The 16,123-nt window shown below is 39.4% G+C and overlaps 1 protein-coding gene across 4 annotated transcripts in view; it reads right to left on the bottom strand.

The window, feature by feature from the left end:
* The window catches only part of LOC115219247 (glycerol-3-phosphate acyltransferase 1, mitochondrial), a 112,666-nt gene that overhangs the window by 84,034 nt on the left and 12,509 nt on the right, over positions 1-16,123 (bottom strand). Inside the window, exon 1 of one of the 4 annotated variants that reach the window (XM_036508652.1) lies at positions 5,457-5,748. The exons of 1 other annotated variant lie outside the window; for it this stretch is intronic. In XM_036508652.1, coding sequence (XP_036364545.1) covers positions 5,457-5,572 — 116 coding nt within the window. In that variant the 5' untranslated portion in view covers positions 5,573-5,748. Of the gene's footprint in view, positions 1-5,456; positions 5,749-16,123 lie in introns of those variants that run through there. 2 more of the 4 variants (XM_029789396.2, XM_036508655.1) reach the window with 2 other exon arrangements.

The following is a 16,123-nucleotide window of genomic DNA, read 5'->3' as shown; positions in this document are numbered from 1 at the left end:
ACTTTTGTGTAAAATTTGAATGAATCTCAAAGAAAAGAAAAAAAAAAACCTTTACATGTATATACATACACACACACACACATGCATGCAAACAGCTGCAGATATGGCTGAAGAGTTGAGAAATTGCTTTGCAGCCACGGTGTTCCAGTTTCAATCCCCCTGCATTGTACGCTGGGCATGTACCTTCGGATCTCTTCGGTTTGAACGGCAGTTTTTTAAAATAATTTCCCGTAACTAAACACTTTTAAACTTTGTATACTGAGAAACTTCGTATATTGAGAAAATTCTATAGTTTGTAAGATATTTTCTTCAATTTCTGCAATTTCAACCAATCACTGACATCTATTGAGTTAAAAAACATTCTGTGCCGTATGAATATGTCCCTCGTTTAAGAAACAGATTGGGTTTATTTACATTTCTGAAGAAAAAAGATACCCTTCCCATCACCCCTAACCCTAAAACAGATTGAAATGCAATAGATCGATACTAGGGTCATAATTATGGGTGACAATTTCATATGACACCACTAGAAAAAGACTGCCGTTCAAACTGAAAAGATCCGTACCTTCTACTATAGCCTCAATTACTTTTTTTTAAATTGGTAGACAGAAACTACATAGAAGCCCACGGTGTGTGTTTGTTTCTCTGCGTCTTTATATTGATACTGCATGAGTTTCAGTGATAATTTTGTTTATTATAAACATGCCTCACAGCTTAGTGGTTCAATGTTCAAAGAGTAGAGGAATATGCTATCTTACTTAGAAAACAAGTAAGGGTTGGTATGAGGAAAGGCATTCATATAATAGGCCGTAGGATCTTTTCAGTTTGACCGGCAGCTTTCTCTAGCGATGTCATATGAAATTGTCACCCATAATTATGACCCTAATATCGATCTATTGCGTTTCAATCTATTTTAGGGTTAGGGTTAGAATTAAGGTTAGTTTGGGGTGGGAGGAATGGTATCTTTTTTTCTTCACAAATGTAAATAAACCCAACCTGTTTCTTAAACGAGGGACATATTCATACGGCACAGAATGTTTTCACCTCAATAGACATCATTGATTGGTTGAAATTGCAGATATTGAAGAAAAAAACAACAAATATCTTACAAACTATAGAATTTTCTCAATAAAGCCAAGAGAAAAAGATGTTTTATAAACACATTCTACCAGTATACGTAGTTTAAAATTTTTTAGTTACCTAGAAATTATGTTAAAATCTGCCGTTCAAACCGAAAAGATCCGGAATATGTTATCTTACTTGGAAAACAAGTAAGGGTTGGTGTGAGGAAAGGCATTCATATAATAGGCCGTATAATACAAGAAATCTCATACAACAGGTTGGCAGGTTGGAAAATGTGAATGTAAAACGATCATGATGATAATACACAGACACACACATGAATACAATTTATAAGTTAATGTGTTCACATACACGTGTATAAAACAGCGTCGCGAGGGGTGGGTCTGGCTTTAAGGTTGAAGGCCCGACCTTTGGAGTTCTTTTGCAGGGCTTAGACAAACTGAAGGACTGTTGAAATAAGTGTGCGAATCTGAGAAGGGAATATGTTGATTAAAATCATAAGTAACTGATCCTCCTGTATTTTATTTCACCCGAAGCCAGGATCTTTTCAGCAGCCCCTCGTATATACCCTACATCTCTCTCTATATAAACAGCAGTTTGTCTGTGCGTTTTCTGTGTGTCTGTTTTCTCGTACCCTCACTCTGACCACGGCTTTCAACCGATTCTGATGAAACTTGACACACACATAGCCCAATGTCATAATTCAAAACTAACGCAGCGAAAATTTTGAAAAGTTCCCCCCGTTCTGAAAAAAATCGATAAATTCGACATGGGGGCGAGAATCAGAAACCCAAACCACAGACCGTCTAGGGGACGCAACTCCACCTTTTTTAACTCTCAAAAAAATTTACCATCATTTTTTTCCCATTTTTTTGCTATTTTTTGGCTATAACTCTCTAAAAATGCTTTATAGTTATTTCCCTTACAAACCTGAGCAACGCCGGGCGATACTGCTAGTGTATAATAATTCATTATAATGTAGCACGTACATTCATAAACATTAATACACAGCTGTCTTCCCATACACACACACACGGACACTCGCAAGTGTATACACAATCACACCTTTCCGGGAGGGGCCTCGTTGAAAGTCCAACCTTCTGTGTTCTTTTGCAGGGCTTCAAAAAACTGAAGGACTGTTGCAATAAGTGTGCGAATCTGAGAGGGGAATATGTTGAATAAAATCATAATTAACTGATCCGCCTGTATTTACCCGTATTTACCTGTATTTACTCGTATATACCCTACACATATAATAATTCATTATAAGGTAGCACGTACATTTATAAACATTAATACACAGCTGCTTTGCTATACACACGCACGGACACACGCAAATGTATACACACACTAAAAATGAAAGTAAATTAAAATAAATTGTGGCGAGGAGGGAGGTACGCGCGCGGTCGACTGGCGTGAAACGGATTTCTGCGACTTGTGTTTCGATCTACAGCTGAGCTGGTTCACGTCACTTACATATAATTTTTTTGTATATATATATTTCTTATTAGTCGCACGAGACAAAAAGCACTGAACTGCGTCAAGGTACCTATAATCAGAATGCACTAAAAATAAAGATGGTTGTTATACTGTTAAATATGACCACGTTAAGATCTATGATTAAAAACGTTCCAACCGAAATCATCCCTCCTATTTCAGATATAATGTATCTAGGAACTACATTACCCAGAGTATCCCACTCTTTAAAATAGTAATAGTAATTTAAAAAAAAAAAACATGTAATTCGAGGGAGATTTAGCCGCTATTTCTAGCGAATCAAAGGCTCACATAAAGGTTCTCTCGATTATTCTAACGTAAAAATGGATTCATCAGAGGTGACTTTCAACATGTAATAAGGGCAAATCTTTTGGAGAAGTACAACGGGGTTATTTTTACCCTTTAAAAAAAGAATGCCATTCATCTAACAACACACGGACAATATTGCGTATATGCGTCACAGACCGGCTGGCTTGGAACTAAACAACAACAAAATATGGACAGCTAGATTCAATCATTTGGTGACTTTTTCCTTTTGATAAATAATCGTGCTTACTACGTCTAGAATTTTAACAAAGCCCTTAGAATTAATTAAACGATAATCTTTATCGTCAAAGACCAGAAGCTTTTATAAGATTACCCTGAGAGAGAGACAAGACCATTATAAAACTGACAATTATTATTAGTATTTTTACAAACGGACAAAACCCTTTGTAACCTTTCGTCCTGTTTTGTCCTTTTAAGTTTACTAATCATGTGTGTCAGCCCTTGTGGCCAATAAAAAGAATTAATTATTATTATTATTATTTTGTTTTATTCAAGTAGATGCAATTATCCCTTCCTACCCCCATATACACAAAGGATGCTACAATAACTGCGGATGGAGCAAGAATATCTGATCAACTAATTCCTGCGTATTTATTGATAACACATAAAATAAAGACGAAACAGCAAATTTGTATCGCTACTATAGTAATAATTACCTACTACCTTTCCATTACAAATACCATAATAGCTGTCTCCAGGGTTCGATTTAGAGATAGTAAGACGCCTAAGTTGTGGGATCCAATAGAGGCCCCTATTAGGCAATTGTTAAAGGAGAACAAGGTTGCGTGCAACAATCGAAGATGGCAAGACGTATACATATGCAGGCTTACTCCTAACCATAAAGCCTTAATTATAAAATAAGAAAATCCTTCAAAATTACGTAAATAATGATTGAAAAGGGGGGGGGAGAAAATAATAGGGGCCTTACAGTTAAATGGGACAAATCATTACTGAAATATATATTATAGGAGTGTAACGAGTGAAAAAAAAAACAAAAAAAGATTTTGAGAGGAAGCATTTCAGACTGCGTGGCCAGCATAAATACGGTTCTGGCAGTATTGGACACGGATGTGTATGTAGTGTAAGGGAGGAGAGAGAAAGAGAGAGAGAGTGGAGGGACATGACCTCTACATCGATGTCAGAGGGCCGAGTGCTTGCCCTCCCTTACCCTCGCTACAAAATTTGCTTTTGTCAGGGAGAACAATCATGAGACACGTCTCCCAAAGGATATAATTGCCAAAATATTTATTTATTTTTTTAATGTGAAATATGGTTATGTTCTCTATACATTCAAAAATGAGGGTGAAAAATTAGATATTAATTTAATAATACCCTTATTTTAACACCAAGCGACCTTACGTTGAGGGTAGTGTTATTTCTATGTGGAGGTATCGTCGGCGATTATACCGGAGGAGCTATTTCTAGCACTAGAGTTAACCTATTTAACGTTAACTCTCTTATATTTACGGATAAATCTGGTTATGTTCTCTATAGATATTTTGCAAGCAATTCTGGTGTGCATCATCAAATACAAACACCCACAACAGCTTGTGGTTTTGTATGAATCTAGTATCTATCTATCTATCTTTGTTACACGCACATTGAGAATACAGTCACTCCACATAAATACATTTACATATGGACAAGAACAGTAAAAATAGATGTTCAACCCGATTGTTAATAGTGAGCTGGTCGATTTTTAATGATGGGAACATTGTAAACTGGATGTACATAACCTTGAACGTCTCATGGTGTATTTTTCTCATTCAACCCCCATCTATTACGTTGGTCACAAAATAATTAAGAAGAACGTCGAAAGTGATTATAGTTTGGGGAACAGAGGCTGGAGATGTGTCTTTTTCCAGTATATTGACCCCGACAAATTATTCGTGGAAACAAATTATGTGGTTAATGTGTAAATATACGTACATATGTGCGTGAATATGCGTTTAGATACAGAAACCAGAGAGAAAAAAAAAGTATTTAATACATATAGAGTTTATATATGAATATATATATAAAGACGAGATAGATACATAGATAGATAGATAGATAGATAGAAAGATAGAGAGAGAGAAAGACAGACAGATAGACAGAGAGAGAGAGAGATAGAAAGACAGATAGATAGATAGAAAGACAGACAGATAGTGAGAGAGAGATAGAAAGACAGATAGATAGATATAGATAGAAAGACAGATAGAGAGAGAGAGAAAGAAAGAAAGACAGAGAGAGAGAAAGACAGACATAGATAGATAGACAGAGATAGATTGATTGATTTACACATGTTCTAACGGATATATAGAAATATGTACACATGTAAAGAGCCGATATATTTTATATATCGATTTCTTCCGACGACGAGTCTACACAGCCGGAACAAACGGCCCCTCTCTAAAGCGTATATAAAAAGGTGACGACATTAACAACAAGAGCGTCATTAATTAACCAACCGTGCGTTAATAATTGAAAACGAAATGAACGGAGCAAGCAGAAAGTGAAGGACATAAAAAGCAAAACAAAAGCCAGCGTGTCTTGTATGTGTAACTTACATCACATGGTCCAATGCGGCATGGTGAGAACACTGATGCTCGAAGTTGCAGGAGGCCTTCCACTCGCTTATTTGCCGCTTAGAACGTTTATCAGCAACGTTGCTTCTATGTTTCATCTGTCATCTGTTTATTCTACCAGCTGTTTTATAATTCTGTTCACTACTATCTACCCATTCACATGCTATTTTCTGTCGTAATTCCTTTAACATCCTTGTTAGAATGCCATATGAAAATATGTTAGTGTTCAATATAACGCCTTTAATTTTGCCCTACCGTTCTTCTCACCGGGGTCTCTCTTATGGAAAGGGCACTTAGTCGCCGTCCAAGGTTCATCTAGGACAGTGCTTTTCAAACTTTTTGCTGCCCATCACATGCTATTTTCTGTCGTAATTCCTTTAACATCTAGAATGCCATATGGAAATATATTAGTGTTCAATATGCGCCTTTAATTTAGCCCCACCGTTCTTCTCACCGGGTCTCTCTTATGGAAAGGGCACCTAGTCGCCGTCCCAAGGTTCATCTAATTTCTTACTATTCCATAAGCATCTACAACAGTGCTTTTCAAACTTTTTGCTGGAGCGGAACCCCAAGGAAACATTCCACTGGCTCGAGGAACCCCTGTGCAATAATTTAATAGTCTTATGCACACATATCTGCACGGGAGACTTAAAAATTACTGCCGATTTTAGCAGTTTTGTAACTTCTTGCGGAACCCCTGGACTGTACTGGCGGAAGCCTGGTTGAAAACCACTGATCTAGGATGTATTATTGGGTTCAGTACCTGATTGGTGGATTATTTTTATCATCTTCGGAGGAATGAAAGGCAAAGTTAACCTCTGCGAGTGAACATAAAGAGTCGTAATTAAATACCGCAAAATATGTTGTCCGACATAGCGATTCCTTCTATCCACCGTCGTTTATAGTCTGTAACAGGTATGGCAACCTTTTTTGTGAAGCGGCCCGCATGAGACATGTCTTATCATGCGAGCCTCACTACTAAAAAAATTAAAGGTAATTTTTCGTTTAGATGTGCCATTCAGAAAGTCTTGGGGGCCTCGGTTTGCTCATAACTGGTCTATAGGAACAGATTTTTTATTAAAAACCTTATTTGCTCTGAATAAAGGAACATACTTTGCGGTATTTAGTTACGGTTATTGATGTTCTAAATTCAAAACTGCAGAGGTTAACTTTGCCTTTCATTCCTCCGAAGGTGATAAAAATAGAACTCAGTATATATTCCTGTAGACATTGTAGATCCTTCGAGACCCTTGAAGTTGACATGGCTAAGGTTTTAGTTACGTGCTGCTTTTAGTTAGTTAAATCGTAGTCCATCCAACCCATGACAGAGGGGTGGCGGAGAATCAGATGTAAAATGATAACGATAATCATTAATTTACATCAGCTTTCCATACAACTATATGTTGGACAGGTAATCGTGGTCCGAGTCACTTCTTATTCAGAGCTACTGCCCTCTGAAATCCGAAGGAAGATTCCTTGTCACCCATATATTTTATTTTTTGTGTCGTTTCTATAGCTTGATGCCGCTCCTAATGCCAACAATTTTACTGAATTTATTTGGGGGTATTTTAAGGTACCAGCAGTAGAGAGTTTTGTCAAGTCCTCAGCCTGTGTAGAAGGTTCTCTCAATCCTGAACATTCATTGTCTGTGTTCGTTTGCTAAGCACTTTAATGGAAAATGCCTTGTGGTATTTGTTCTGCCTTTTTATGTTCTGAGTTCAAATTCCATTGAGGTTAACTTTATGAAAGTCAGTAGGTAGATGGGTAGTTAGGTGGATAGATGTATAGGGAGGTAACGTAGGTAGCTGGGTAAGATAGGTCAATCAATATCAAAGGTGGATAGTTAAGTAAGTAGACAGGTGAAGTAGATTATCAATATATATGTGTGTGTATTGATAACCTATGTGAATGTCCCATGAGCAGTCAATGCAACTTTGAGACTGTGGTCCACAAGGCAGAGATGGTGTCCGCCAGTAACGGCAGTGATAGCAGCAGCAACAACAACAATAACAGCAGTACCAACAATGCATTTGACGGTTACAGCAGCAATAGCAACAACAACATGTCCGGAAGTAACTGCAGCAATGGTAGTGATAGCTGCAGTAACAACAACAGCAGTATAAATAAGTTAAGGACACATGCACAAAAAATATGTTGGAGCAATTGAGGACCCCTTTAAGTGGAAACTAAATAACCACAGGTCCCCTTTTAAGAACCCAGATAAGTACGATGTTTAGTCTTTGGCAAACTACGTGTGCCATTTAAAAGAAGAGGGAACGTCACAGGATTAAGTGGAAGCTCCTGGAACAGCCTGACCCATACAATGGGAGCAGACAATGCAAACTTGCCAAAAGTGCAAGGGTTCTAAAAAAATTCGGCTGACTTGGGGACCTTCTTAAATTCCAAAAGAGAGATGTTAAGTCAGTGTCCCCATGAAAGAAAATACATTTTAAGAGATGGAATTCCCTGCTTACCAACAAGTGAACAAAAATTGTATATAGACTGGGCTATTTCAGACACAACGGGAACCAGTCAAAGGGAGATAACTCCGTCTCAGCCAGAGTGGTTTTTGCATTGAAAGATTTCATTTCAGAGTGTTTTTCATGACCTTGCTAAGCAAGTCTGTATTTTTACCTCCATTAGCTCAGAGTTTATGTGCTTCTGGACGACGAGTCTGATATTTGCCTATATTGCTACAAGCAATAATAGATAGACGTGAAAACAATTTTTTTCTTTTACTTGTTTATAGCCATTTTGTAGCAAGTAACTTTATAACCAGCCATAACCAATGTCTACAGGCTAACCAGAAAGATAGTTTTTTGTGTGTGGCAGATGCCCAGGGGCAATAAACACTGAAAATGTGCAGAAAACAGCTTCCATCGCATGCCAGGAGGAAAAACCAGAATTAGTTGATAGCTTCCGTTACCTAGGTGATCAAGTCAGTAGCAGGGGTGGATGCTCTGGGAGCATAACTGCTAGAATAAGAATAGCCTGGGCAAAGTTCAGAGAGTTCCTATCTCTGCTGGTAATAAAGGGCCTCTCACTCAGAGTGAAAGGTAGACTGTATGATGCATGTGTGCAAACAGCCATGCTTCATGGCAGTGAAACATGGTCTGTGACTGCTGAGGATATGAATATGCTTGCCAGAAATGAGGCTAATATGCTCCATTGGATGTGTAATGTCAGTGTACATACATGACAGAATGTAAGTACCTTGAGAGAAAAGTTGGACCTAAGAAGCATCAGATGTGGTGTGCAAGAGAGATGGCTGCGCTGGTATGGTCATGTGTTACATATGAATGAGGACAGTTGTGTGAGAAAGTGTCACACCCTAACAGTGGAGGGAACCTGTGGAAGAAGCAGACCCAGGAAGACCTGGGATGAGGTGGTGAAGCATGACCTTTGAACATTGGGCCTCACACAGTCAATGACAAGTAACCGAGACCCTTAGAGATATGCTGTGCTTGAGAAGACTCAGCAAGCCAAGTGAGACTGTAGCTGTGGCCTATGCCAGTGAAGCATAACTGGCCCATTTAAGACTACCCTTCAATCATTAGGCAATATGCTGTACTTGAGAAGACCTGTTGAGTCAAGTGAAATCATTATCGTGACCAATGCCAGTACTGCTTGCCTGGCACCCATGCCAGTGGCACTTAAAAAGCACCATTTGAATGTGGTCGATGTCAGTGCCACTGAACTGGCTCCTGTGCTGGTGGCACATAAAAAAGCACCATACGAGCGTAGTCGATGCTGGTACCGCCTGACTGGTCCTGTGCTGGTGGCATGTAAAAAGCACCATTTGAGCATGGTCGTTGCCAATGCTGTTTGACTGGCCCCCCATCCCTGTGGCACATAAAAAGCACCCACTACACTCTTGAAGAGGTTGGCATTAGGAAGGGCATCCAGCTGCAGAAACCTTGCTAGATCAGATTGGAGCCTGGTGCAGCCTCCTGGCTTGCCAGTCCTCAGTCAAACTGTCCAGCCCATGCCAGCATGGAAAGTGGACGTTAAACGATGATGATGATGAGGAGGAGGATTTTGAGTCATAAATAATTTCCGTTTTTTGGAAGTAAATTCTAATGATGCCTTTTGAACTTCAGATGTTTAAAATTGAAATGGAAACTACCATTTTTAAAAGCTCCTTACCTGTCATTTATATTTAAGCAATGAATGTTCAGGATTGAGAGAACCCTCTACACAGGCTGAGGACTTGACAAAACTCTCTACTGCTGGTCCCTTAAAATACCCCCAAATAAAATTCAGTAAAATTGTTGGCATTAGGAGCGGCATCAAGCTATAGAAACGACACAAAAAATAAAATATATGGGTGACAAGGAATCTTCCTTCGGATTTCAGAGGGCAGTAGCTCTGAATAAGAAGTGACTCGGACCACGATTACCTGTCCAACATAGTTTAATATTACATTTCACTCCCATAAAATGGATGAACTGAAAGTGCATATTCGATGTGATGTTGTGGGAGTTTAAGAATGCTAAAAACATAAGAGAAATGGCTAAAGAATATAAGCAGTGTTTATGGCCAAGGTTGTCATTACTGACTGGCAAGTGCAAAATTGCTTTTCAAAGTTTTTTTCTGGAGATTTGTTACTGAGAGATCAACTCAGACTAGGATGCTCATCATAAGATGCTTTAAGAGAATTAGTGGAATTCAGTCCTTGTAAAAGTACTTGGGAATCAGCAACTGATTTCAACACATCCTAATTCATCATCTGCCACCACTTGGGAACAGTAGGAAAAGTCAGCAAGTTTGGTGTTTGGGTTCCCAAGATTCTTAGGGATAAGAATAGGGAGGATCACATGTCTTCTTTCAAGGTAGAGAAATTACCCATTTCCCCAAAATATCATTACAGGTGATGAAAAATGGGTCTGTTATGACAATGTTCAATGCAAAGGGCAGTGGCTGGACAAGGACAAATCTCTACAACCTACATCAAAAGCTGAGCCCCATATGTGTGTGTGGTGTTTGTGTTATTTCCCACCCACTACTGCATGACAACCACTGTTGGTTTGTTTACATTCCTGTAACTTATTGGTTTCGGAAAAGAGACCAATAGAAAAAGTACCATATATTGAATATATATATATATATATATATATAAGTATTGGTTTGTTTTGTTCAACTGAAATCCTTCAAGGCAGTGCACTAGTTTGGCTACAGTCCAATGACCGAAACAAGTTAGTTAGTTAGTTAATATTTTGGCTCAAAAAGCAAAAAGCAAGGCCATGTAGGGGGACATGGAGTTATGTACAGGGTGGTGTTCATGTAAAGAGTTCAGGCCACTTGTGGTCAAGGGAGACTTTGAACAGAGTGGTCGTCGGCATCTTCACTATCTCGTCCGGCGGCTTATTCCACGGATCCGCAACCCGGACGGAGAAAGCCCCTCTCCTTCGATAGGAGTAAAAGATAAAAAGGTATATGTAGTTTGGACAGAGATTATTTTTACTCAAAACTTGCTATAATTGTTGTTCTGTAAATTTGGTTTTACTACAAGATGTTTTTTCTATTATAAGATGCATTACCTTTTGCCAGCCCCTATTAGAGTCAGCCACATAGATTTGTCATATCAGTTTTAAATTTTGACACAAGGCCAGAAACTTCAAGGGAGGATGCTAGTTGGTTATATCGACCCTAGTATTCAACTAGTACATAATTTATCAATCCCCAAAAGGATGGAAGGCAAAGTTGACTTTGGCAGAATTTGAACCCAGAATGTGCAGACGGACTAAATACCTATTTCTTTACTACCCACAGAGAGGACAAACAAGGACAGACAAACAGATTAAGTTGATTACATCGACCCCGAAAGGATGACAGGCAAAGTCGACCTCAGCGGAATTTGAACTCAGAACGTAACGGCAGACAAAATACAGCTACGCATTTCACCCGGCGTGATAACAGTTCTGCCAGCTCACTGCCTTAAACACGAATTTATCATATTATTGATAGGTGTAGGAGTGGCTGTGTGGTAAGTAGCTTGCTTACCAACCACATGGTTCCGGGTTCAGTCCCACTGTGTGGCACCTTGAGCAAGTGTCTTCTACTATAGCCTCGGGCTGACCAAAGCCTTGTGAGTGGATTTGGTAGACGGAAACTGAAAGAAACCCATCGTATATATGTATATATATATATATATGTGTGTGTTTGTCCCCCTAACATCGCTTGACAACCGATGCTGGTGTGTTTACATCCCCGTAACTTAGTAGTTCAGCAAAAGAGACCGATAGAATAAGTACCGGGCTTACAAAGAATAAGTCCTGGGGTTGATTTCCTCAACTAAAGGCAGTGCTCCAGCATGGCTGCAGTCAAATGACTGAAACAAGTAAAAGAGTAAAAGACTAGGAATTATGTCTTTTACAATAAATGTTCCAATTTCTTTGAGGTATGCCAAAGAATATTCCATTTGTTTATTTTATTGATACCATATGTGGTTCAAGCCCTCATATAAAAATTATGATGGTTTCTTGTTTGGCAGGTTAGTTGTTTTTAAGTGTCAAGGCATGACTGCCTGGTTAAGAAATTTGCTTTGCAACCACATAGTTTTAGGTTTAGTCCCACTGCATGGCACTTTGGGCAAGAGTCTTCTGTTATAGCCCGAGCGGACCCATGTTTTGTTAGTGAGTTTGATAGGTAGAAACTGTGTCTCTGTAACGCACTTTGAGTTTTAAGTCAAAAAAGCTGCTTCCTCTCACAAACTGCTCTCCTTTGCTGGCTGCTTTCACTACAGTCTTACTTGGTTAGGGCCGAAATCGTCTGACAGCTTAGGAAAAAAGAGGGAATGAACTTATATTTCCAGCATGCTTGGAAACTCACAAATGAGACAACAGACGATGCAAATGACTGGCGATATCAAACACTGCAAACCTGTCAACCTCTTTTTACTTGTTTCAGTCATTAGACTGCAGTCATGCTGGGCCACCACCCTGAATAAATAAGCACTAGGGCCAATTCATTCGACCCCAGTACTTATTTAGGATCTTTTTGGTTTGACCGGCAGTTTTTTAAATAATTTCTAGGTAACTAAACACTTTTAAACTTCGTATACTTGTAGAATGTGTTTATAAAACATCTTTTTCTCTTGGCTTTATTGAGAAAATTCTATAGTTTGTAAGATATTTGTTGTTCTTTTTCTTCAATTTCTGCAATTTCAACCAATCAATGACGTCTATTGAGGTGAAAACATTCTGTGCCGTATGAATATGTCCCTCGTTTAAGAAACAGATTGAGTTTATTTACATTTGTGAAGAAAAAAAGATACCCTTCTCCCCACCCCTAACCCTAACCCTAAAATAGATTTGTATCGGTATCTGATATGCAATAGATCGATACTAGGGTCATAATTATGGGTGACAATTTCATAGAAAAAACTGCCATTCAAACCGAAAAGATCCCTTATTTATATTTTAATCCTGGCACTTATTCTGTCGGCTTCCTTTGCTGAACCGCTAAATGACGGGGACGTAAATACACCAACACTGGTTGTCATGCGGTGGTGGAGGACACACGCACACACATACCAGGTTTCTTTCAATTTCCATGTACCACTCACTAGCAAGGCTTTGGTCGGCCCGAGACTATAGTAGAAGACACTGACACGGATCTAGAAAATTTACGCTGGCAACCAAACAGAAAAGATCCGACACTTGCCGGAGCTGTCACGCAGTGGGACTGAACCAGGCGGTCGGGGAACAAACTTCTTACCACGTAGTCACGACTTCGCCAACACAAGAATATTTTTTTTTTTTTACTTGTTTCAGTCATTTGACTGCGGCCATGCTGGAGCACCGCCTTAAGTCGAGCAAATCGACCCCGGAACTTATTCTTTGTAAGCCCAGTACTTATTCTATCGGTCTCTTTTGCCGAACCGCTAAGTAACGGGGGACATAAACATACCAGCATCGGTTGTCAAGCAATGCTAGGGGAACAAACATAGACACACAAACACACACACATACATATATATATACATATATACGACAGGCTTCTTTCAGTTTCCGTCTACCAAATCCACTCACAAGGCATTGGTCGGCCCGGGGCTATAGCAGAAGACACTTGTCCAAGATTCCACGCAGTTGGACTGAACCCGGAACCATGTGGTTGGTTAGCAAGCTACTTACCACACAGCCACTCCTGCGCCTATATTGTTTTTAATAATTAAAAAGAAGGATGAAGATGATAAGACAGTTCCAGTTATCAATGGCATGGCATGTTAAATCAAATAGGTCAAATAAAACTCTGGTTGTAAAAACGTAAACGAAATATTTATGGAAAACGTTTGAAAATTAGCAGGTAAAATGGAATTGTAAGGAAACGGTTCAAGGTGAAGAAAGCTAGCGATACAAGGGAGACAACCCTGTTGGTATGGAAGTTTTTACTATACTGTTGATAGCTGTTCTATTATATGAGATTAGCTAAAATTGCAACCAGCTGGATACAAGTTCAGTTTATTTCAAATCATACGCAAGGGAAAATGTATGAACATCGCAAAATCCCAGGAACTTTTCGGTTTGAACGGCAGTTTTTAAAAATAATTTCCACGTAACTAAACACTTTGTATACTGGTAGAATGTGTTTATAAAACATCTTTTTCTCTTGGCTTTATTGAGAAAATTCTATGGTTTGTAAGATATTTGTTGTTTTTTTTTCTGCAATTTCAACCAATCAATGACGTCTATTGAGGTGAAAAACATTCTGTGCCGTATGAATATGTCCGTCGTTTAAGAAACAGATTGGATTTATTTACATTTCTGAAGAAAAAAAGATACCCTTCCCCCCACCCCTAAACCTAAAACAGATTGAAATGCAATAGATCAAATCATCCCAGCATCGACTTTAATTTACACTCAACCCACAGGATAAATAAAATAACTTATAGAGTTAAAATTGGTTAAAAACTTTCACTAAAAGCCAGCAATTTCGGGGGAGAGGTGAGTCAATTACTCCAGTGCTCAACTGGTACATATTTTGGTACTTTTTGGTTATCTCACCCCCATTAAAAAATTGCCATTAAAAGATTGGGTTACCTCCCCACTAATAAATCGAATTAATGTTATCAGATTGTGCTCAATACCACAGATTTGCTTGTCAGTTGTTTGGCCTTAACCAGTTGAGCATGTCCCTTAGTGGCTGACGATATGTGCATCTCTGATCATGAGCAGAAGTAGCAGGGGAACATCATAGCCATGTGTTGAAAGAAATTCTTAGAGGTTTGGATAATTCACCTGTGTTCCCCAGTTGGACGGGACACCAGTCCATCGCAGCGTTACTCATTTTTACCAGCTGAGTGAACTGGAACAACGTGAAATGAAGTGTTTTGCTCAAGAACACAATGCATCACCTGATCCAGGAATCGAAACCACAATCTTACAATCATGGTGCTGAAACCCTAACCACTAAGCCATGCACCTCCACAATAAATGCACCCTTTTAAAGCCTAGCCAGGCTCATGCGCCTGGTTTCTATGGCGTATGTGTTCCCCAGCTGGACAGGACATCAGTCCATCGCAGCGTTGCTAATTTTTGCCAGCTGAGTGGACTGGAGCAACGTGAAATGAAGTGTTTTGCTCAAGAACACAACGCGTCGCCCAGTCCAGGAATCGAAACCACAATCTTACGATCATGGTGCTGACACCCTAACCACTAAGCCACGTGCCTCCACAGATATTAAACAGTAGTATGGCTATTATTGCCACCATCCACTGCCAGTACAGCAATAAATAATGGTGGGAGCAACAGAAACAAACACAACAACAGCAATCAGAATAACAACTACATCATCATCATCATCGTTTAACGTCCGTTCTCCATGCTAGCATGGGTTGGACGGTTCGACCGGGGATCTGGGAAGCCAGAAGGCTGCACCAGGCTCCGGTCTTATCTGGCAATGTTTCTACAGCTGGATGCCCTTCCTAACGCCAACCACTCCGTGAGTGTAGTGGGTGCTTTTTACATGCCACCTGCACAGGTGCCAGGCGAGGCTGGCATCGGCCACGGTCGGATTGGTGCTTTTTACGTGCCACCGACACGGAAGCCAGTCGAGGCGGCGCTGGCATCGGCCACGATAACAGCAGCAACAAAACATCTACTAATACAACCAGCATAGCTTTTACTACTACTACTACTACTACTACTACTACTACTACTACCACCAACACCACCAAAGCAACTGCCATCAGAATGAACACTAACATCATTATTAATGCTAATACTAAGACTACCAATCCAATAGTTAACAGTTTGGTTAAAATGGTTTGAATACAAGAATCAATTTTTCAACCACTGCAGGATGTGGAAAATGCTAGAAATGTCTTCATTAAGATTGGAAGAACAGTAATCCTTAAACATGCTGTAACAAGTACAGGAGGGCACAAAACATGTATTAAATATAAGTGTCTAGAATTGAAATACATCCTGCCATTGGCAATTTATGGTAGTGAAGCATGGGCTTTTAACACTATCTTCACGAACAAGAAATTGAATGAATTACACTTAGCATCACATTGCAGGACATGGAAACCAATGCTTGGATTTGACAGCATATACTTACTTGTACTTACTTGTGACGACATTCACCCCGGGCGGGTTGAGTCGGCTTCTTCTACCACCCTCGAGGCATATCGAACCATGGCAGCC

Source organism: Octopus sinensis, linkage group LG14 (genome assembly GCF_006345805.1).
Source record: "Octopus sinensis linkage group LG14, ASM634580v1, whole genome shotgun sequence".
Classification (NCBI taxonomy): Eukaryota; Metazoa; Mollusca; class Cephalopoda; order Octopoda; family Octopodidae; genus Octopus; species Octopus sinensis.
This window is presented reverse-complemented; position numbering and strand designations above follow the sequence as displayed.